At 45.0% G+C, this 21,562-nt stretch overlaps 1 protein-coding gene and 1 pseudogene across 4 annotated transcripts in view; both read right to left on the reverse strand.

Moving 5' to 3' along the window:
- CCDC122 (coiled-coil domain containing 122) overlaps nt 1-21,562 on the reverse strand; it is a 41,722-nt gene that overhangs the window by 10,888 nt on the left and 9,272 nt on the right. For 2 of the 3 annotated variants that reach the window (XM_079778703.1, XM_079778705.1), the window contains exons 2-3: nt 14,201-14,290; nt 13,579-13,694 (exon numbers count right to left, since the gene is read on the reverse strand). In XM_079778703.1, coding sequence (XP_079634829.1) covers nt 13,579-13,694; nt 14,201-14,246 — 162 coding nt within the window. In that variant the 5' untranslated portion in view covers nt 14,247-14,290. Of the gene's footprint in view, nt 1-13,578; nt 13,695-14,200; nt 14,291-19,979; nt 20,924-21,562 lie in introns of those variants that run through there. The other variant, XM_079778704.1, reaches the window with a different exon arrangement.
- LOC307104020 (syntaxin-17-like) lies at nt 2,220-3,118 on the reverse strand (annotated as a pseudogene). Its single transcript has one exon. The product of its transcript is annotated as a syntaxin-17-like (transcript).

Below are 21,562 nucleotides of genomic sequence, written 5' to 3' on the forward strand. Positions count from 1 at the left end.
ACAAAGTCATGTATGCTCTAGTCTCTATCTACATATAGTTCCATCTTTCTCATATTTTCTCCCCATCTCCCAGCCCCCTTTCTGTTTATTAAATATGTTCTCTCCCACCTACAGGCATTTGTAATTGTTCAAATTTAGAGTTCTCTACCCCTAGCTACTACTCAAGCTGTTAGTGTCTTTTCTTTCACACTCACCTTTATCATTAATCCTCAGAACAGTCTTCCGAGAATCAAAATATAAATTAATCACCCACCCTCCACCACAGCTACTCTCTATACATTATTCTATTATATTTCTATTTTTATTTCTCTCTCTCTTTTTTTTTTTTTTTGCTTTCTCTCCTTGGAATTGGTGAGAAGAGTCAAAAAGTATGAAGGAGAAAGGTCTCTTTAGATTAGAGACAGAAATAAAAGGTAGCAATCAATAAAAGTTATTAAGAGTAAGCTCAGCTAGAGAGAAATGAAAATGATTCCACGGCCTGATGACTCTGGATCCTGAGCAGAGAAAGCTCACATCTTTTGTGGTATTTGTACTCTTTCCCCTGTCCTCAGAAAAAAAGAGTAAGGCAAAAAGTGGTTCTTTCCTGTTTCAAATGAGTTGGAGATACAGGATGAGGCTGTCTGTAACCTTAAATTCTTTCTTTCTAAATTTAAAGCCTTTTTGCTATTTGATAGAGACACTGAGTTGGGCTAGGCCATGCTTGCTGTCAATGTCAAGTGTTGGAATTAGCACCACAAATCCATCAGGACTGAGTGTTGGCACCAGGCTTTGTCCATCATCAACTTGAATATGAGAAAAGGCAAGCAGAATGCCACTCTTGGGAAGAAATAGCAGCTGTGAAAGGTGAAGGAAAGCACAGGAGAGAGCAAAGCCTGGGGAAAAGAATGGTAGTAAGATATATGAGGTAGAAAGCTAGTTCTTAGCTTCACCAAGGGCTGGCTGAAAAGACCTAGGGTTAGAAACTCCTTGTGTGGCAGGTACATCAGCCATTTGAGATTGGAAAATGCCCTAGGAAATGATCTGGCATATTCCCTGCCTGCTTATTTTTTTTAGCTCAAATTCTAACAATGTTGGAAATATTTGGAGATCGCTCTCTTTCTCCCTGCCTCCCTTCCTCTCTTATCTAGAGATTATAGAAAAGAATGAATAAAGATGGGAGACAATGAAAAAAAAAATAATAGGACTGGCTGGCGTGGCTCAGTGTTTGAGTGTCAACCTATGAACCAGGAGGTCACGGTTCTATTCCCGGTCAGGGCACATGCCTGGATTATGGGCTCAATCCCCAGTGTGGGGTGTGTAGGAAGCAGCCAATTAATGATTCTCTTTCTTCATTGATGTTACTATCTCTTCCTCTCCCTTCATCTCTGAAATCAATAAAAAATGTTTTAAAAAAGCAGATTATGAGAAAAGCCCTCATTACACATGGGTAGAATTCACCCCACAAGTCAAAGAACTTTGAAAAGTACAAGGGACGGAAGGCAGAGGGCACTACTGCAAAGAGACAAACTGCCAGAGCTAGCTGAGTGCTGGCTTAATAACACTGTCTCCTACCACTTGAGATTTTGTCTTTATTTAAAGAGAGACAGAGGGAAGAGTTCAGAGAGCCAGATTAAGATGTTTGAAAGAGAAGTTGGGCCTTTCTTTCACTATTAGTTTCCTTCATCAGAAAATATAGTGCACCTATAGGAAACTGCAATAGGTTCATCCAATGACTCCACCATATACTTCACCTATGCCCTTGCTAGATCTGGATTTCCTATTTGGTAAGAAAGGCTCCAAAACTCCCATTCTTTTCTTTACTAACAGGACTAAATAATCTCCTACATTTATAAGATAAAAAGCTTATTTATAATATGCTTAGTATTAGGATATCCAAATCAGGGTTAGGAGAGGAATTATTCTTTCATAACCCAACATGTCCACACATCACATGTCTTTATCAAAGTTATGGGTTTAGTTTTCACACTTCCAGGAAGAAAATCTGCTACCTGGCAGTCTTTAAACTACCTGACAAACATTATACACCCTCAGCCCAGGCCTCTCAATTCCATTAACATCCCAGCAAACAAAAATATATATCCACTTATCACAGTCCAATCCCACTTGAGCATCTATAGCCACTATTTTTATATAATCATGTTCCAAAAGCTCAGTGTCTGATAGCAACAAAAGTCCACTAGGATAAACACGTTGAAGCCAATAATACTGAAGTTTGGTTTTTAACTGCATTTTTTGTCAGTTTGGCTGGGAAGATCTGGACAGCTGGAGATGAGCTTCCTGTCATTTTCTGTTTCCATCTTTGTATCAATTTTCCGCCTGTGAAGCCCAACACCCCACCACCGAGTGCAGCTGCAATTCCTGCCACTTTGGAGCCTGCAAGGAGGCCAATCGGACCCCCCACTGCTCCTCTGAGGAATGCACCTGCCACCGGCAGAATTGCCAGGTTATATTTTGCAGCCTTCCCCAAGTTTCTGGTTCCCTCTTCAACATTCAAAGCAGCACTGTTGACATGGTCTTCAATGCTGTCAATCTTCTCCTGCTGAGAATTCACTAGGAGAGAGAATTCTGTGACCAGTTGGCTAAGTTCAATTAGGTCTGCTTCTAGGGTTTCCCATGATTCTGCAGTATTTTGATCTCAAGGGATTTCAGGCAATGCATATATTTGAGTCATACTGTGAGGATCAGCTTCAGCTTCAGTAGTGTAAAATGTTCCACCAACAGACATAGACCTGGTCAAAGAAGGCTGTAATAAAGTTTCTTCATCATTAAATTGTTTCTCAAGTTATTCTACAGATTCCTGATAGAGCTGGAGAAATTCCGCTGCCACCCGCTGCTGCTGCTTCTTTAACAGGATCTATCATTCTCCTTGAAGTACTAGGTCATCTTTCCAGACTTCCAAACAAAGCTCCTCCATACTGGAGTGGAGTTGCTGAACTCCACGTCCTGCATTGATAAGCTCTTCATGCAACTCGTCCCAGATTCTGCATCTCTGATACTTCTCAATATTTACCTGGTGCTTTCTTAACCTTTCCAGGTCTGTAGGGATCGTTATTCTAATGAATTTCTGGATAGCTAGTTTAAGACGGAATAATTTCACTTTTTCTTCATCTTCAGACATCCTAAAAAATGTTGTCTTTTACTTGCAACAACTGTCTTCTCTACTCATATACAAAAACCACCTGCCTGGGCAGGTGGTTTTTGTATATGAGTAGAGAAGTGTGCTCGAGAGTGGTCCTCCTTTTATTTCTTTACTAGAGGCCTGGTGCATGAAATCCATGCATGAGTAGGGTCCCTAGCTGTGGGGCGACTAGTGGGGCAATGCGGGGGGGGGGGGGGGGGGCTGCTGGCACCTGCCTTGGCTGGCCTGGCACTGCCTGCTCACCAGCCCTGCCCCCTGCCACAAGCCTGTAGGTTGAGCGCCTGCCCCCTGGTGGTCAGTGTGCATAATAGTGACTGGTCATTCCGCAGTTAAATTTGCATATTAGCCTTTTATTACATAGGATTTCTGTCTTCCTCACTAGAAAGTAAGCTCCACAAGGGTAGTAACCTTGTCTTATCTTCTATACCATCATCTTCCCAGTATCTGGCACAAAATGGTACTCAATGAATATTTATTACACTAGAGGCCCGGTGCACGAAATTCGTGCATGGGGGGAGGGGGGGTCCCCTCAGCCCAGCCTGCACCCTCTCCAATCTGGGACCCCTCGGGGGATGTCCGACTACCGGCAGTCGGACATTCCTCTCACAATCCTGGACTGATGGCTCCTAATCACTCACCTGCCTGCCTGCCTGGTCACCCCCAACTGCCCCCGCCCCCCCTGGCCTGGTCACCCCTCATGGCCCCCCTGCTGGTCTGGTCACCCAACACAGCCTGCTGTTCAGTTGTTTGGTCATCACTCACTAACCCCCCTGCCGGCCTGGTTGCCCCACAAAACCTGCTGTTCAGTCATTTGGTCATTCCTCACTAACCCCCCTGCCAGCCTGGTCATAGGCAGCCATCTTATGAGGCTGTGACAGTCAGTTTGCATATTACCTCTTTATTATATAGGATGAGTGACTAGTGATGCACATGCAATGGTCAGGAAAGGAGCACATGCAATGCCAAGCAGATCAAGCTATAGACCCTATTGAACAACATGAGAAGCGATGACATTTCCCCTGATTGGGTGGTTAACCATCTCTTCTCTTTCCTGGACTAATGTAATAGACTGTTTACTTTTCTCCCTGGCTTTAGACAGTTCCTCCTACACTCCATTTCTCCTTCAATCCTTTTCACTAGAATTATAGTTCTTGCTGTTATTACTGTTTATCTTCCCCTTCACCTCTCTTCCTCCTCCCTCTCTCCCTTCCCTGTCTTATCTCCCTCCTCCTCTTCCTCCCCTTTTTTTCTTTTATAGATTTACTAGAGGCCCGGTGCACGAAATTCGTGCACTGGGGAGGGTGTCCCTCAGCCCAGCTTGCACCCTCTCTAATATGGGACCCCTCGGGGGATGTCCAATTGCAGGTTTAGGCCCAATCCCTGTGGAATCGGGCCTAAACCTGCAGTTGGACATCCCTCTCACACGGATCGCCCCAGGCACCCCCAGGGAGCGGCCACGCCCCCATGCCACGCACCCTGGGGTGCCGATCGCCCCAGGCACCCCCGGGGAGCAGCGGCACGGGCGCGGCCACGCCCTCCCGGGGTGCCGATCTCCCCAGGCAACCCCGGGGAGCAATGGCAGGGGCGTGGCCACGCCCCCCGGGGTGCCGATCGCCCCAGGCACGCCCGGGGAGCGGCCACGCCCCCTTGCCATGCCCCCAGGGGGTGCCGATCGCCCCAGGCACCCCCGGGGAGCAGCGGCACGGGCGCGGCCACGCCCTCCCGGGGTGCCGATCTCCCCAGGCAACCCCGGGGAGCAATGGCAGGGGCGTGGCCACGCCCCCCCGGGCTGCCGATCGCCCCAGGCACCCCTGGGGAGCGGCCACGCCCCTATGCCACGCCCCCCCGGGGGTGCCCATCGCCCCAGGCACCCCTGGGGAGCGGCCACGCCCCCATGCCACGCCCCCCAGGGTGCCGATTGCCCCAGGCACCCCCGGAGAGCGGCAGCATGGGCGCGGCCACGCCCTCCGGGGTGCCGATCACCCCAGGCACCCCCAGGGAGCGGGCACGGGCACGGTCACGCCCCCCCAGGGGTGCCGATCGCCCCAGGCACCCCCGGGGAGCAGCGGCACGGGCGCGGCCACGCCCCCCGGGGTGCCGATCGCCCCAGGCACCCCTGGGGAGCAGCAGCACGGGCACGAACACGCCCCCCACGGGGTGCCGATCGCCCCAGGCACCCCCGGGGAGCGGCAGCAGGGGCGCGGCCACGCCCCCCGGGGTGACGATCACCCCAGGCACCCCCGGGGAGTGGCAGCAGGGGCGTGGCCACGCCCCCCCCGGGGTGCCGATCACCCCAGGCACCCCCGGGGAGCGGGCACGGGCGCGGCCACGCCCCCCGGGGTGCCGATCGCCCCAGGCACCCCCGGGGAGTGGCAGCAGGGGCGTGGCCACGCCCCCCCCGGGGTGCCGATCACCCCAGGCACCCCCGGGGAGCAGGCGCGGCCGCGCCCACGCCCCCCCCCCGGGGTGCCCATCGCCCCAGGCACCCCCGGGGAGCGGCCACGCCCCCATGCCACGCCCCCCCGGGGTGCCCATCGCCCCAGGCACCCCCGGGGAGTGGCAGCAGGGGCGCGGCCACGCCCCCCCGGGGTGCCGATCACCCCAGGCACCCCCGGGGAGCGGCAGCACGGGCGTGGCCACGCCCCCCGGGGTGCCGATCACCCTAGGCACCCCCGCGGAGCAGCTGCACGGGCGTGGTCACGCCCCCCGGGGTGCCGATCACCCCAGGCACCCCCGGGGAGCAGCTACACGGGCGTGACCACGCCCCCCCGGGTGCCTATCACCCCAGGCACCCCCCGGGAGCGGGCACGGGCGCGGCCACGCCCCCCCGGGGTGCCAATCGCCCCAGGCACCCCCGGGGAGTGGCAGCAGGGGCGCGGCCACGCCCCCCCGGGGTGCCGATCACCCCAGGCACCCCCGGGGAGCGGCAGCACGGGCGTGGCCACGCCCCCCGGGGTGCCGATCACCCTAGGCACCCCCGCGGAGCAGCTGCACGGGCGTGGTCACGCCCCCCGGGGTGCCGATCACCCCAGGCACCCCCGGGGAGCAGCTACACGGGCGTGACCACGCCCCCCCCGGGTGCCTATCACCCCAGGCACCCCCCGGGAGCGGGCACGGGCGCGGCCACGCCCCCCCGGGGTGCCAATCGCCCCAGGCACCCCCGGGGAGTGGCAGCAGGGGCGCGGCCACGCCCCCCCGGGGTGCCGATCACCCCAGGCACCCCCGGGGAGCGGCAGCACGGGCGTGGCCACGCCCCCCGGGGTGCCGATCACCCTAGGCACCCCCGCGGAGCAGCTGCACGGGCGTGGTCACGCCCCCGGGGTGCCGATCACCCCAGGCACCCCCGGGGAGCAGCTGCACGGGCGTGGCCATGCCCCCCCGGGTGCCTATCACCCCAGGCACCCCCGGGGAGCGGCAGCACGGGCGCGGCCACGCCCCCCCCCCCCCCCGGGGTGCCGATCGCCCCAGGCACCCCCGGGGAGCGGCAGCAGGGGCGCGGCCACGCCCCCCCGGGGTGCCGATCACCCCAGGCATCCCCGGGGAGCCGGCACGGGCGCGGCCACGCCCCCCCGGGGTGCCGATCACCCTAGGCACCCCCGGGGAGCAGCTGCACCGGCGTGGTCACGCCCCCAGGGGTGCCTATCACCCCAGGCACCCCCAGGGAGCGGTCACGGGCGCGGCCACGCCCCCCGGGGTGCCGATCACCCCAGGCACCCCAGGGGAGCAGCGGCTCGGGCGCGGCCACTGGGCACCGCCATCTTGATTTTATCAACGGTGGACAGGCCACCCGGAGTCCCGCCCTCAGCCTCCGCTGGCCCAATCATGGGCATAGCGGAGGTGCGGTCAATTTGCATGTTTCTCTATTATAAGGTAAGATTGAAGTATTCTTAATGTAAATAAACTGAAGATATTTAAACTTTACAGTTTGATGACTTTTACATAGTTTTATGCTCATGAGACCATCACAATGAACATAATAAACATATCCATTACCCACAAGTTTCTTCCTGCTGCTTTACAATCCATCTTTCCCTCCTCATCTGTGTTTCCAGATAACAATTCACCTACTTCCTGTCATTAAAGATTAGTTTACATTTTTGAGAATTTTATAAGTAGAATTATACAAACTATACTTTTTAAAGTCTCACTCCTTTCACTCAGCATAACTGAGATTCATCCATGTTGTTGGATATATCAATAGCCCTTCCTTTTCATTGCAAAGTAGTATTCCTTTTGTGGATGTATCACATTTTTTTTATCCATTCATCTGATGGGTATTTAGGTTGTTTCCAGTTTTCCAATAGGCATACACTTTTCTCTTGTGTAAACAAATATCTGGACATTGAACAGCTGGATTATATGATAGATATATTTTAACCTTTTAAAAACTGTAAACTGTTTTCCCAAGTGTTTTTACATTCCAAATAACAGGGTTTGAGAGTTCTGTTCTTGCCTATCTACACCAATACTTGGTATGGCAGTCTTTTTAAATGTAGTCATTCTAGTGGGTATTGAGTGCTATCTCATTGTAATTTCAATTTGCATTTTCTTAACAATTAATGATATTGAGTATCTTTTCACATGCTTGCCTTTTATACTAACTTCTTAGATGAAATGACTATTGAAATCTTTTGCCCATTTTTAAATTGTTTGCCTTCTGAAATAATAGTAGTTCTTTATATATTGTAAATACATGTACTCTGTCAGATATGTTGTTACCAGTAAATATTTTCTCCCAGTCTATGACAATGCAAATTCCAAGAGGGTACCAGAAAATATATCTCACATTCATTTTCATTAGTTTCTTTTGAACAAAAACTTTTAAAAATATATTTGATAAGCCCTGGCTGGGTGGCTCAGTTGTTAGGAGCATCACCCTGTACATACACCAAAATGTTGTGGATTCAATTCCCAGTCAGGGTACATACACAGGATGGATACGGGTTTAATCCCTGGTCAGGGCAGGTATGGAAGGCCATTGATCAATGTTTCTCTCACATCAATGTTTCTCTCTCCCTTCCTTTCTCTCTAAAAATCAATAAAAACTTATCCTCAGGTAGGGTTAAAAAAATTTTGATGACATCCAATTTAAAAAAAAAAGTGTCCTATTTAAAATATCTTTTCCAAATCCAACATCACTAGGCTTTTTTTCCTATGTTTTCTCTGACACTGTGTAGTTTTAATTCTTACATTTAGGCCCATAATTCATTTTTAGTTACTTTTTGTATGTGATATGAGGTGAAAGTTGAGATTTGCTTTTTTTTTTTTTTTTTTTTGCATATGGCTTGTGCTCCATTATTTCTCTAATGAACTGCCGTGGCACCTGTCTTAGCTCAGACTGCCATAACAAAATACCATAGACTGGGTGCTTAAACATAGACACTAATTTCTCATAGATCTGGAGGCTAGAAATTCCAAGATCAAGGTGCAGCAGATTCAGTTCCTGGTGAGAGCCCTGCTCCTGCCTTGCAGACAACTACCTACCTTCTAGCTGTGTCCTCAAATGGGAGATAGAGAGAAAGACAGTCTGGGGTCTCTTTCTCTTCTTATAGTCCCATCACAGAGGCTTCACCCTCATAGCCTCATATACTGGTAAACCTAATTATCTCCCAAATGCTCCACCTCCACATACCATGGGGGAACACAAACATTCACTCCATAACAACACCTCTTTGAAATCAACTGATATATTGGGGCTATTTCTGGATACTAGTCTGTTCTAAAGAACTGTAAGTCTACCTTTATGCCATATCACACTGTCCTGATTATTGTACTCTATAATAAATTTTAAAATCAGATAATGTAAGGATGTCCAACATTGTTGTTCTTCAAAGTTGTTTTGGCTATTACTGGTTCTTTGGGTTTCCATATGACTTAGAATCAGCTCATCCATTTCTCAAAAAAAAAAAAAAAAAACCTGCAGGAATTTTTATCAAAATTGATTGTCAACTGTAGATAAAATTGAAAGAACTGACATGCTAATAATACTGAATTTTCTGATTTGTGAAAATGGTATATCTCTGCATTTAGTATGTATTTTAATCTTTGATTTTTCTCAGCAATGTTTTGCAGTTTTCAGTATACAGCTCTTATAAATTATCTTAAGTCTGCTTGGGCTGCCCAAAATACAATAGAGCTAGTGGTTTAAACAACAGAAATTTATTTCTCACTGTCTGGAGGCTGGAATGGACATCAGTATGGTCTAATACTAGTGAGAACTCTGCCTGCCTTGTCTTCTCACTGGGTCCTCATATGGCAGAGAGGGGGAGAGAACAAGCACTCTGGTGTTTCTCAGTAGGGTCCCACACCTTTATGATCTCACCTAAACCTAATTACCATCCAAAGGCCCCTTCTCCAAAATTAATCACATTGGGGATTAGGGATTCCACATGCGAATTTTGGGGGGACATAAACATTTGGTTCATAACACAAACCTTTGTCAAATTTACCCCTAAGTATTTCAGAGTTTTGATGCTACTATAAATGACACAGCTTTTTAAAATTTAACTTCTGATTGTTTCTTTCAATATATAGAAATACAACTGATTTCATAGTTAATCTTATGAACTTTCTAAACTCACTTATTGCCCAGCCAGTGTGGCTCAGTGGTTGAGTGTCGATCTATGAACCAGAAAGTCATGGTTTGATGCCCCGTTAGGGCACCTGCCCATGTTGCGGGCTTAATCCCCTGTTTAAGGCATGCAGGAGGCAGCTGATCAATGATTCCCTCCCATCATTGATGTTTCTAACTCTCTCTCCCTCTTTCTTCCTCTCTGAAATCAATAAAAATATATATTTAAAAAATAAACTCATTTATTAGTCCTAACAACTTCTTAAAAAATAGATTCTTGCCGAAACCAGTTTGGCTCAGTGGATAGAGCGTCGGCCTGCGGACTGAAGTGTCCCAGGTTCGATTCCGGTCAAGGGCATGTACCTTGGTTGTGGGCACATCCCCAGCAGGGGGTGTGCAGGAGGCAGCTGATCAATGTTTCTCTCTCATCGATGTTTCTAGCTATCTATCCCTTTTCCTTCCTCTCTGTCAATAAAAATATATTTTAAAAAAATAGATTCTTTGGGATTTTCTAAAGATAATCATACTTATGAATAAAAAGTTTTACTTCCTCCTTTTCAATGTGGATGCCTTTTATTTTATTTTCTTCCAAGATTGCAGTGGCTTGATGCACTATTACCAAAGAATGAAAAGTGGTAAGAACACATATCCTTGCCTTGTTCCTGATCTTAGAAGGAAAACATTGTCTTTCACTATCCTATATAATAAAACCCTAATATGCAAATTAACTGAATGGCGGGTCGCTATGACGTGCACTGACCACCAGGGGACAGACGCTCAACATAGGCCTCTAGTTAGGTATAAAATTGGCTGTAGGATATATGTAGACGCTCTTTTTAATTATTTTTAAAATATGTTTTTATTGATTTCAGAGAGAGGAAGGGAGAGGGAGAGAGAGATGGAAACATCAATGATGAGAGAGAATAATTGATCAGCTATCTCCTGCATGCCCCCTACTGGAGATCTAGCCCACAACCTGGGCATGTCTCCTGACTGGGAATTGAAGTATGACCTCCTGGTTCATGGGTCAATACTCAACCACTGAGCAACACTGGTCAGGCTTAGATGCCCTTTTTTAGAGTGAGGAACTTCTATTCCTAATTTGCTGAGAGATTTTATCATGCATGGCTGTTGTGTTAAAAGTGTTTTATGACACTTCTAGAATTTTCTTTCTAAAACATAAATTTAATCACTTGCTTCCTTGCTTAAAGCCCATCAAAACCTTTCAAGTAAAGCCCAAGTTTCATACCATGACATACATCTCTCACCACTTCTCAAAACACACTCTATGCTATACCACCATCGAAGTACTTATATTTCTGTGAACGTACTAATGCTTTTTTAGGCCTCTGTGAATTTTCTCAGATTCTTTTTATATGGAATACTACCTTTCTCACCCCTTAACTCTTAAACCTGTCCCACACACCCAATCATTGAAGTGAACTCTGTACTTTAAAACTCAACTGAACATAACTTTCTTTTTAACTCCTTCAGTGTTAAATCTATATTCATGCCTCTATTGTTGACACTGCTGCCCTGCATATAATTATTTGTTTACTTCTTTGTCTCCCTCTTCAAAGGATAATGAGCAACTTAAAAAGTGGACCATGTTCAGCAAAATGATTAATAAAAAGTAGACCCTCAATATAAGTGAAATAACATCTGTGACATTCTTTGAAGACTGAGAAGTGTTACAGAAAATTTCTTCATAGAAATCAAAGACATTATTTTTTGTATTATATTCTACTAGAGGCCCGGTACACGAAATTCGTGCACGGAGGGGGGGTGTCCCTCAGCCCAGCCTGTACCCTCTCCAATCTGGGACACCCTCGAGGGATGTCCGACTGCCCGTTTAGGCCCGATCCCACCTGGATCGGGCCTAAACGGGCAGTCGGACATCCCTCTCACAATCCAGGACTGCTGGCTCCCAACTGCTCACCTGCCTGCCTTCCTGATTGCCCCTAACCACTTCTGTCTGCCAGCCTGATCACCCCCTAACCACTCCGCTGCCAGCCTGATTGATGCCTAACTGCTCCCCTGCCAGCCTGTTTGCCCCCAACTTCCCTCCTCTGCTGGCCTGATCACCCCTAACTGCCCTCCCCTGCAGAGTTGATCACCTCCAACTGCCCTCCCTTGCAGGCCTGGTCCCTCTCAACTGCCCTCCCTTGCAGGCCTGGTGCCTCCCAACTGCTCTCCCCTGCTGGCCATCTTGTGGTGGCCATCTTGTGTCCACATGGGGGCAGGATTTTTGACCACATGGGGGCAGCCATATTGTGTGTTGGGGTGATGGTCAATCTGCATATTACTCTTTTATTAGATAGGATAGAGGCCTGGTTCAGGGGTGGGGGCCAGCGGGTTTGCCCTGAAGGGTGTCCCAGATCAGGATGGGGATTCCCTTGGGGTATGGGGCGGCCTGAGCAAGGGGCCTGTGGTGGTTTGCAGGCCAGCCACGCTCCCTGGTGACCCAAGCGGAGGCTCTGGTATCTGGAATTTATTTACCTTCTACAATTGAAACTTTGTAGCCTGGAGCGGAGCCAAGCCTCCTGCTCGCTCCATGGCCGGCAGCCATTTCTGTTAGGGTTAATTCACCTTATATAATTGAAACTTTGTAGCCTGGAGTGCAGGCCTAGGCCAGCCAGGGCAGGTGGAAAGCTTGGCTTCCTCCGATGCCGGGGGCAACCCTGGCCTGCTCTCTCCAGCTCCGTGGCTGCCGCCATTTCTGTTTCGATTTGTTTACCTTCTATAATTGAAACTTTGTAGCTTGAGTGGAGGCTTAGGCCTGCAAGGGCAGGCGGAAAGCTTGGCTTCCTTCGTTGCCTGGGAAACCTTGCTCTCTGTGGCTGTAGCCATCTTGGTTGGGGTTATTTGCATATCTGCTCCTGATTGGCTGGTGGGTGTGGCTTGTGGACATGGCTTGTGGGTATAGTGGAGTTAGGGTCAATTTGCATATTACTCTTTTATTAGGTAGGATTGTAAACATGTATTCTTTCTAATAGTGACTAATGTAATGCAAATATTTATAAGAAATACATATTATCATGATAGTATAATTATCATCATATCTCTGTTGATGCATTATCTAAAGCCAACATCAAAATTAAAATTATACTGTCCACTGGGGCCCCAGCAAGGATATCTTACATAATATTTATTAGTATTAATTAATTTAATTATCATGAAAACCTTATAGGCAGGTCCTATTATATCCATTTTTAAAAGGAGAAAACAGAAGCACAGAGAAATTAAATCACAGAGCTGGAAGTAGCAAATCTTATCTTTCAAATTAGGTAGTTCAGCTCTTAAAACTTTACAAAGCACATAGTAAAGGTACTGTTTCCATTTTGCTCTTTTAGTTATATTAATTGGATATAGTCATCTAATTATGATATATGCATGCTTTTGGGATTCCCTGTACTGGAATTATAAATATAATATAAAATATAAGAAACACAGAAATGTTCCTTATCTACTTAAAATGTTCACTGACTAGCAACTCACAAGTCATAGCTTTCAAAACACTAGCTTAAAACTTAACCTTACTTAAATTCAGCATTTTAGGAAAAAATATCAAATAGAAGTGAATTTGAAATAATTCTATGTGAGACATTGGGTTTCATATGCTCATACTACAGTTGCAATTACACTGTTAAGTATTTGTATATTGGGTGTATAAAATGTTCCACAAAATTGGAATACTCAAATAGATTTCACTTAGGGATAACAGAATAATTAAGAAAGAGGTAAATATAAAAAATATGTGTTTAAAATTGACTACCAAAATTAAGTAATCAATAACTTACCTGTTACTAATTTAATATAGTTTTTAAGAAAATAAAGACTCATTTAGAAGACAGTATGAAACAGTTACCTGTAAATGAAACAGAACTTTTTTGTTTTTTTCTATTTCTGATGTTTGTGATTGTTGTTGCTTTGCAACTTGCTCTACAGCATCGGTTAATGAAGATGTGTCTTGGTTAGCCAGAGCTAGACAAAGGAATAATTTATATCATAAAAATTTAAACGCAAACAAGTCATGTTTCTTTACTCGAAATCATTACAAATGTTATGTTTTTTCTTAAGAAAATTTAGGGTTTGCAATTTTCCCTTTCTGACTATAAACAAAACCAAAATCAAAGGCCATAATAAGAGACAATTCAAAATAGCCTACTGCAATGTTGTACCTGTTTCTTTATAGAACAGTATAAATATTTTGATTGTCCCAACTGTTTTTATCCAGACCACTGGCATACATACTATAATTATACTGCCACCATAGCAACAATATAGCAATTATAGTTGATGAATTTTCATTATAGGCCTGCATTTTCAGGTTGTTATACCTTTTTTAAACACTAAATAAGTTTCTTCCTGGAGAAATTTAACAGCTTCCCAGTATCCTAATTTTCTATAAATTTTAACACAATTATCCTATCACGTGCTTTTTTGTTGCTGCTTATCTTTTAATTATTTATTTACGATTGCTTCATTACCGTCTTCAGGAACTCCTTGACTCTTCCTTTCTTGGTTGACTGACATTCTTCTGTGACTTTTTCCCCGTTTTGGGATCACTTTCTTTATTCCTACAAAATAATCAATGTTGATAATCTTTCACTTTTCTTTGTTGTTGTTTTTTTCCTGTATATCCTGGTAATCCTGAAAATAAATTAATTGCAAATACCTCATAGGGATGGCAATAACATTTCAACATTAGTTCCAATAATTAAATTACAATGGTTGAGAGATTTTTGGAAGAAAGTAGAACAGTATTTGAATCTTGGTTCTCCTGATTTTCAGCTATGATCTTGAGCAAGTTTCTTAACATTTTTGTTCATTGGTGTCTTCATCTGTAATACCTCACAGGGCTGTTGTAATAATTAAAGTAATATCTATAAAACATGCTCAGCACAATAACTGACATACTCAGTGAATAATTAATTACTATGGATTAGTAGCTGGTATTTCCAGTACTGTGATGAAATGGATTCTAAAACTATAGCCAGAGTCAGGGAGAAACAGTGTCAAGTTGGATTAGCAATATCTGCCATACGTGTAGGATGTAGAAAATATAGCAATCCTGTCAAGTGCTATTCTGGCCAGAGTAAGCCCTATGAAACTTCAAAATCATATTTTAATTTCTTCTATATCTAGGATTAACTGATAAGATGAAGGGGTAGATATTTTACTCCTTGGAAAGAGTTCCTACCTCTACCAACACAGCAAATGAAAGCTGAGTTGGCAGTTAGGTGAATACCGTTTCTCCCCCAAATCATTGTGTCATCTCACTGGCAGCATTATTCCCATTAACCCCACTCCATAGAAGCCTAAGGCCCCCAGGTCATTCCTTCTTATGAAGACTTGCCCTTATTAGTCTTATAAAGTCCCCTAATTTGATATGTTACCAATCCCCAATTTGTTTATATACGTCCATTGTGATTCCTGGAACTCCCAGTCCATCTTCAGCAAAATTGGCTCCATATTCAATCTCTTCAGTGAACTTTTCCTTCATCTTTTTTTTTTTTCAGTTAGAAATGAAATCCTCAAAGACACTGATTTCTCATCCTCAAGCCACTAAGTCTGGAGGTGAGGCATTTTTTCCTGTTCGCCATTACTACTGCCAAACTATTATCCTCTACTCTCCCTAAGACTACCTAGTTTCTTTGAAGTTCATGCCATCAGGCTACTATATAAGCTTTACCCTTCCTTGCTGTTATCAGTTGACTTCCAGATCTTTACTCCCCACTCCTAGATTATAGCATCTAATTTACTATGCCTCTATTACTACTCCTCTATATTTCTTTGGGATTTCAACATCCAAACAATGTTACTTCTAATAATTTGACCTCTTAGTTCTTTGATATATATTCTCATCCATCCTTCCCAATCATCCACAGATTATAACTGCTCTTCATTTATAATATCAGATTTAAATTCTTATTTTTCAATTTTCAGCTCATTCCTCCTAGCATTTTGACTGTAAGAGCTGTTCAACCACAGTGACTCTTCCATATTTTCACACTCCCTCAGCCCATCATGTATTCACTTCACCCTTACCTGGCTTAGATTCCTTAGCATTCTCTTACAGCTCTTTCACTGTCCTATTTCCCTGGAAAAATCCCAACCAGTTGCTTTGCTTATGTTCTATTTAGCTGATATGCCTATATAAAAATATCTATTTTGTGGTCCCATTTTAAATTCAAAACTATTTGTGCCAAGTGGGCCATTGATATTAGGCCATTAGGATTCACCAAGTTTCACAGATATTTATTTCACTTCTCCTCTGTCTTCAAACCTCCCATATTGTTCCCCTTCTTCTTTTAGTTGATAATCTAGCTACTTATTTGAGAAAGTAGAATAATCAGAGAGCATGGTAACACCTCATCTACTAGTCTTCCTGTACCTATACCTATATCTAGTCTATCTTTTTATTGCAATGAATAAAGGGTCCTTGCTCCTATCTTAGGCCAAATCCTCCACTTTCGTACTCCTTTCTCTTCTACTCAAGGACATTACTACTTCAATTGTTCTATCAACAGAACTTTCTTAACTTAGTCAAAGATATTATTCCTAACAGCCCATCATAAAATCAACAATAGCCACCCTTGCTTTACCCTGTAACCCCCTTCAGTTATTTCTTTGTTCTTTACAGCCAAGATGCTTCCTGTCCACTTCCTTTCCTATCATTCTTCTTGAACCCACTATAATTAATCATTCACCACTTTACCTTAAAAGTTCTATGTTATACACCTGAAACTAATATAATATTGTATGTCAACTATAATTAAAAATAAATGTAAAAAGGATAGGCAAAGTTATGCTGCAATAGCAACCTCGAAATTTCACTGGCTTAAAATAATGTTTTTTTTCTTATGATGCTATATGTCAATACTAGGTTGGCAGGGAGGTTCTTCCCATCTAAGGCTGATGGAGGCTCCATCTTGACATGAGCTTCCACAATCACCATGGTAGAGGAAAGGAAACATGGCAAATCATGCTCTCAAAGTCTGTCTAGTAATGGCCCACATAACCCCTACTTACATTCCATTGGCCAAAGCCAGTTTGTGGTCAGACCCAAGTTTATAAGAAAGTTATTTCCACTATATACCCAATGAGGAATGAAATCAGAATGCCAATGAACAGCCCTGATAACGATAACCCTGTTGCTGCTTTTTTATTATTTTTTTATTTTTATGGAGAGCCATATGCCTATCTCTGCTAGCCACACTCAAGATGCCAGCATGCACATACTTGAGGCATGACAGCCTAAGACAAGTTCACTTGGAAGAGATTTCAGATATATATAAGACAGAACTTCCTTATCCTATGTGTCCTGTTATCAACAGGGCCTTCACAATATCTTTTCTGGGTTCTTCAGGATTTGAACAGACTAATAACAACCCTTGTTTGCAGGAAAATAGCAGTTAAATGTAAGCAAAGTGTGTTAGACTTTCCCCTGTTGGTACATATAACTCTGAAAAGGGCAGGGACCTTACTTAGTAGGTGGTAGAAAAAACAAATATGAATATGCCCAAAATATATATCTTTAACCAGTGTGCTAGACCATTAAAAATATATTCTTTTATTCTTCTAAGCAGTATACTAGTAACTCCACTAATACACAAAAAGTGAAACTTAGTTTTTTTAAAAAATTTAATAAATCTTTATTGTTCAGATTATTACAGTTGTTCCTCTTTTTTCCCCCCATAGCTCCCCTCCACCTGGTTCCCATCCCACCCTCTTCCCTTACCTCCCCCGCACTGTCCTCATCCATAGGTGCACGATTTTTGTCCAGTATCTTCCCACACCCCTCACACCCCTTTACCCGAGAGTTGTCAGTCCACTCCCTTTCTATGCCCCTGATTCTATTATATTCACCAGTTTATTCTGTACATCATATTTTTAATTCACTTGGTTTTTAGATTCACTTGTTGATAGATATGTATTTGTTGTTCATAATTTTTATCTTTACCTTTTTCTTCTTCTTCCTCTTCTTAGAGAATACCTTTCAGCATTTCATATAATACTGGTTTGGTGTTGATGAACTCCTTTAGCTTTTTCTTATCTGTGAAGCTCTTTAGCTAACCTTCAATTCTGAATGTCAGCTTGGCTGGGCAGAGTACTCTTGGTTGTTAAGTTCTTGCTATTCATCACTTTGACTATTTCTTGCCACTCCCGTCTGGCCTGCATAGTTTCTGTTGAGAAATCAGCTGACAATCGTATGGGTGCTCCCTTGTAGGTAATTAACTGTTTTTCTCTTGCTGCTTTTAATATTCTCTTTGTCTTTTGCTCTTGGCATTTTAATTATGATGTGTCTTGGTGTGGTCCTCTTTGGATTCCTCTTGTTTGGGGTTCTGTGCGCTTCCTGGACTTGTAAGTCTATTTCTTTCACCAGGTGGGGGAAATTTTCAGTCATTATTTCTTCAAATAGGTTTTCAATATCTTGCTCTCTCTCTTCTTCTGGCACCCCCATAATTCTGATGTTGGTACGCTTGAAGTTGTCCCAGAGGCTTCTTACACTATCTTCAAATTTTTGGATTCTTTTTTCTTTTAGCTTTCCCCATTGAGTGATTTTTGCTTCTTTGTATTTCAAATCTTTGACTTGATTCTTGCATTCCTCTAGTTTGCTGTTGGGTGTCTGTATAATATTTTTTATTTCAGTCAGTGTATGTTTAATTTCTAGTTGGTCCTTTTCCATATCCTCGAGGGTCTTGCTAAATTTATCGGCCTTTTCTAGGAAATTCTTGAAAAACCTTATAACCATGGTTTTGAACTCTATGTCCAGTCATTTGTTTTCCTCCATTTCTTTGTTTTGTGATCTGTTTCTTTGTCTCCCCATTTTCGTTGCTTCCCTGAGTTGGTAGGGTAGCTCTGTGTGCTGGGTATCCTATATGGCCTGGTGGGTCAGCCTCCCCAGTTACCTGAGGTGGACACTCTTGGTGCACCCCTTTGTGGACTGTGTATACAGCCTTGTTGTAGTTAAGTCTTGATTGTTGTTGGTATCAGTGGGAGGAGTTGACCTCCAGGCCAATTGGCTGTGAGGATCAGCTGTGTCTACGCCAGGAGACAGCCTTATTCGACTAGACTTGCAAAATTGTAAAAGCCTCTGTGCTCAGCTTGGATGGGGTGGAGTTTCAGGGTGGAGCTTCAGGGTGGAGCCTACAGCCTTGGCTTCCCATCAGCCCCGCCCTATGAGGTTCCTGGGTCTCAGTGTCCCTCGGTACTCGCTGCAAGCACCTCTGAGAGAAAGGCGCCCTGGAGTTTCGCCTGCTGCCAAACAGTCTAGTCTCTCCCCCAATGAATCTGGATTCCCAGATTCTCGCCCGGAACTGGGATTCAGTGCAGTCGGAACTGGGGTTTAGCGCAGTCTGGAGCTTTTGTCTCCTTCCCGCTAGAGCAATCCTGCGGCACAGTCAACAGTCTGTCCTCTGCGCGCATTCACATGTGTGCCTCTGGAGCTCTGCCTTTTGCCGCTCCCCTGAGTTTCTGCCTTACAGCCCAGATTCCCCCAGTATGAGCCTGGGTCCCCAGGGTCTCGCCCGGTACTGGGGTTCAGTGCAGTCGGAGCTGGGGTTCAGCACAGTCTGGAGCTTTTATCTCCTCCCGCTAGAGAACGCCAGCCAGGCATTCAGCCGCCCGTCCTCTCTGGCTCCATCCTCTCTGCACATGCACACCCGTGTCTCTGTACCTCAGTCTTTTACAGCTCCTCTGATTTTCCTTATGGCTTTCTCTTTCCTTCTAGTTGTAGGATTTCCAGTCAGCCAGCTTTCCTGTGGTTCTGGATGATGTCCGTTTTGTCTTTTAGTTGTATTTTTGAAATTGTTGTGCGAGGCTGCAATTTAGGTGTTTACCTATGCCGCTATCTTGGTTTCTCTGAAACTTACAGTTTTAATTCTTTCAATGAGAATCATTTGAAGGCCTGCTTGAAAGAGCCTAACCATCTATATATATATAAAAGCCTAAGCAACCATTAGGACAGAATGACTGGAACAACAGGTTGCTATGACATGCACTGACCACCAGAGGGCAGAAGCTCAATGCAGAAGTTGCCCCCTGTTGGTCAACTGAGCTCCCACAGCCAACCTCCCATGGTCCCTCCTCCCCCTCCACCCAGTCAGTCCCTCCCCCCAGCTAAAGCTCCGGGCACTGGAGAATCTGGGTCCAGGAAGCCTGTAGGAGGAGAGCGACCCTGACACTGACGAAACAGAGTAGCAGCTCAGAGGGGGCAGAAGGAGCAAGGCAGCAGCTTAACTGCAAAGACCACCACCATCTTACCTCTGCCACCGCACTTGCCAATCGCCCTTCTGCCCCCATCAAATATTTCTAGCTCGGCCCTGCATCTTTCCAGGCTCCCAAGCGCTGAATGTCTCTTGCTCCTATGGCAGTGTGTCACCACTGGTTGAAGTCAGCTACACATCATGCTTGGGGGCGGAGCCCTGAGAAAAATGTGCAGATGAGATAGAAGAGAGGACCTGTCTGTCAGCAACTCTGCCCCAGGGAGAGTGAGGTGGCCTGAGTGCAGGCAGCAATGTAGAGCTGTATTTCCACCTCAGAGCATAGCTGGTGTTCAGGCCATTTTGGAGCGCTCTATCTGTGGTCTTTGCTTGCTACTACCTCAGCACATCTACACAACTAAGTCAAGGCCTGCCAGCCAACCTTCCGCGGTCTCTCCCACCTGCCTGTGCATGAATTTGTGCACTGGGCCTCTAGTAGTACCATAAACTCTCAAATAGTGTCCTAACTGGTTTGGCTCAGTGGATAGAGCATCGACCTGCAGACTGAAGAGTCCCAGGTTCGATTCTGGTCAAGAGTATGTACCTTGGTTGTAGGCACATCCCCAGTAGGGTGTGCAGGAGTCAGCTGATCGATGTTTCTCTCTCATCGATGTTTCTCTCTATCCCTCTCCCTTCCTCTCCGTAAAAAATCAATAAAATATATTATAAAAAAAAACACACCTCTCAAGTAGCAATAAAATGCAAGTTTATGGGGAAAAAATAAAAAATATCTAAACTCATTTTTATTTTAGATGGTCAGCTACTGTATGGCTTGCTGTCTATAACCCATCTCTCTGAGTCATGTTGGATAATATTCCAAGTAAACAAATATATTCAAGGAATCATGAAGGTGTGGTAATTTAGAAAGCCCTGAATATATGTCACTCTCATCTGAAAGTACTTTCTTTACATTTTCAATTTATGTTCCAATTTAAATAAAGTTTTTTTTATTATTCTCACTAATTCATGAGATATTGTCTAAAGTCACATAGATGTGGGGAGAAATCTGAATTGATAAGTAAATTAAGTTACTGTGTAGTCTATGTTAGCCAAACTCACAAGCTGGCTTCCCATTCCCACATCCAATAAAAACTCACCCAATGTCCATCAAAGAGTGAATTGCCCATCTATGCATCTCCTTTTTATTTTTTAGGGATTTAAAAAAAAATCTAACGGTGAAAGTATTACATATGTCCCCCCTTTTCTCTGATTGACCCATTTTACACCACCTCAGCTCCCATCTCAGGTCTCTACTTCCCTATTGTCTGTGTAAATGGGTTATACATGTAAGCATACAAGTTCTTTGGTAGATCTTTTCCCAAACCCTACCCCCTCTGCCTTTCCTCTGAGATTACACAGTCTATCATATGAGTGAGATCATGTGATACTTGTCTTCCTCTGACTGGTTTATTTCACTTAGCATAATATTCTCCAGGTCCCTCCATGCTGTCTCAAAGGGTAAGAGATCCTTCTTTTTCACTGCTTCATAGTATCCCATGGTGTAAATGTACCACAGCTTTTAAATCCACTTTTCTACTAATGGGCACTTGGGCTGTTTCCAGATCTTAGCTATTGTAAATGCTG

This window comes from Cnephaeus nilssonii (genome assembly GCF_951640355.1).
Source record: "Cnephaeus nilssonii genome assembly, chromosome: 8".
Taxonomy (NCBI): Eukaryota; Metazoa; Chordata; class Mammalia; order Chiroptera; family Vespertilionidae; genus Cnephaeus; species Cnephaeus nilssonii.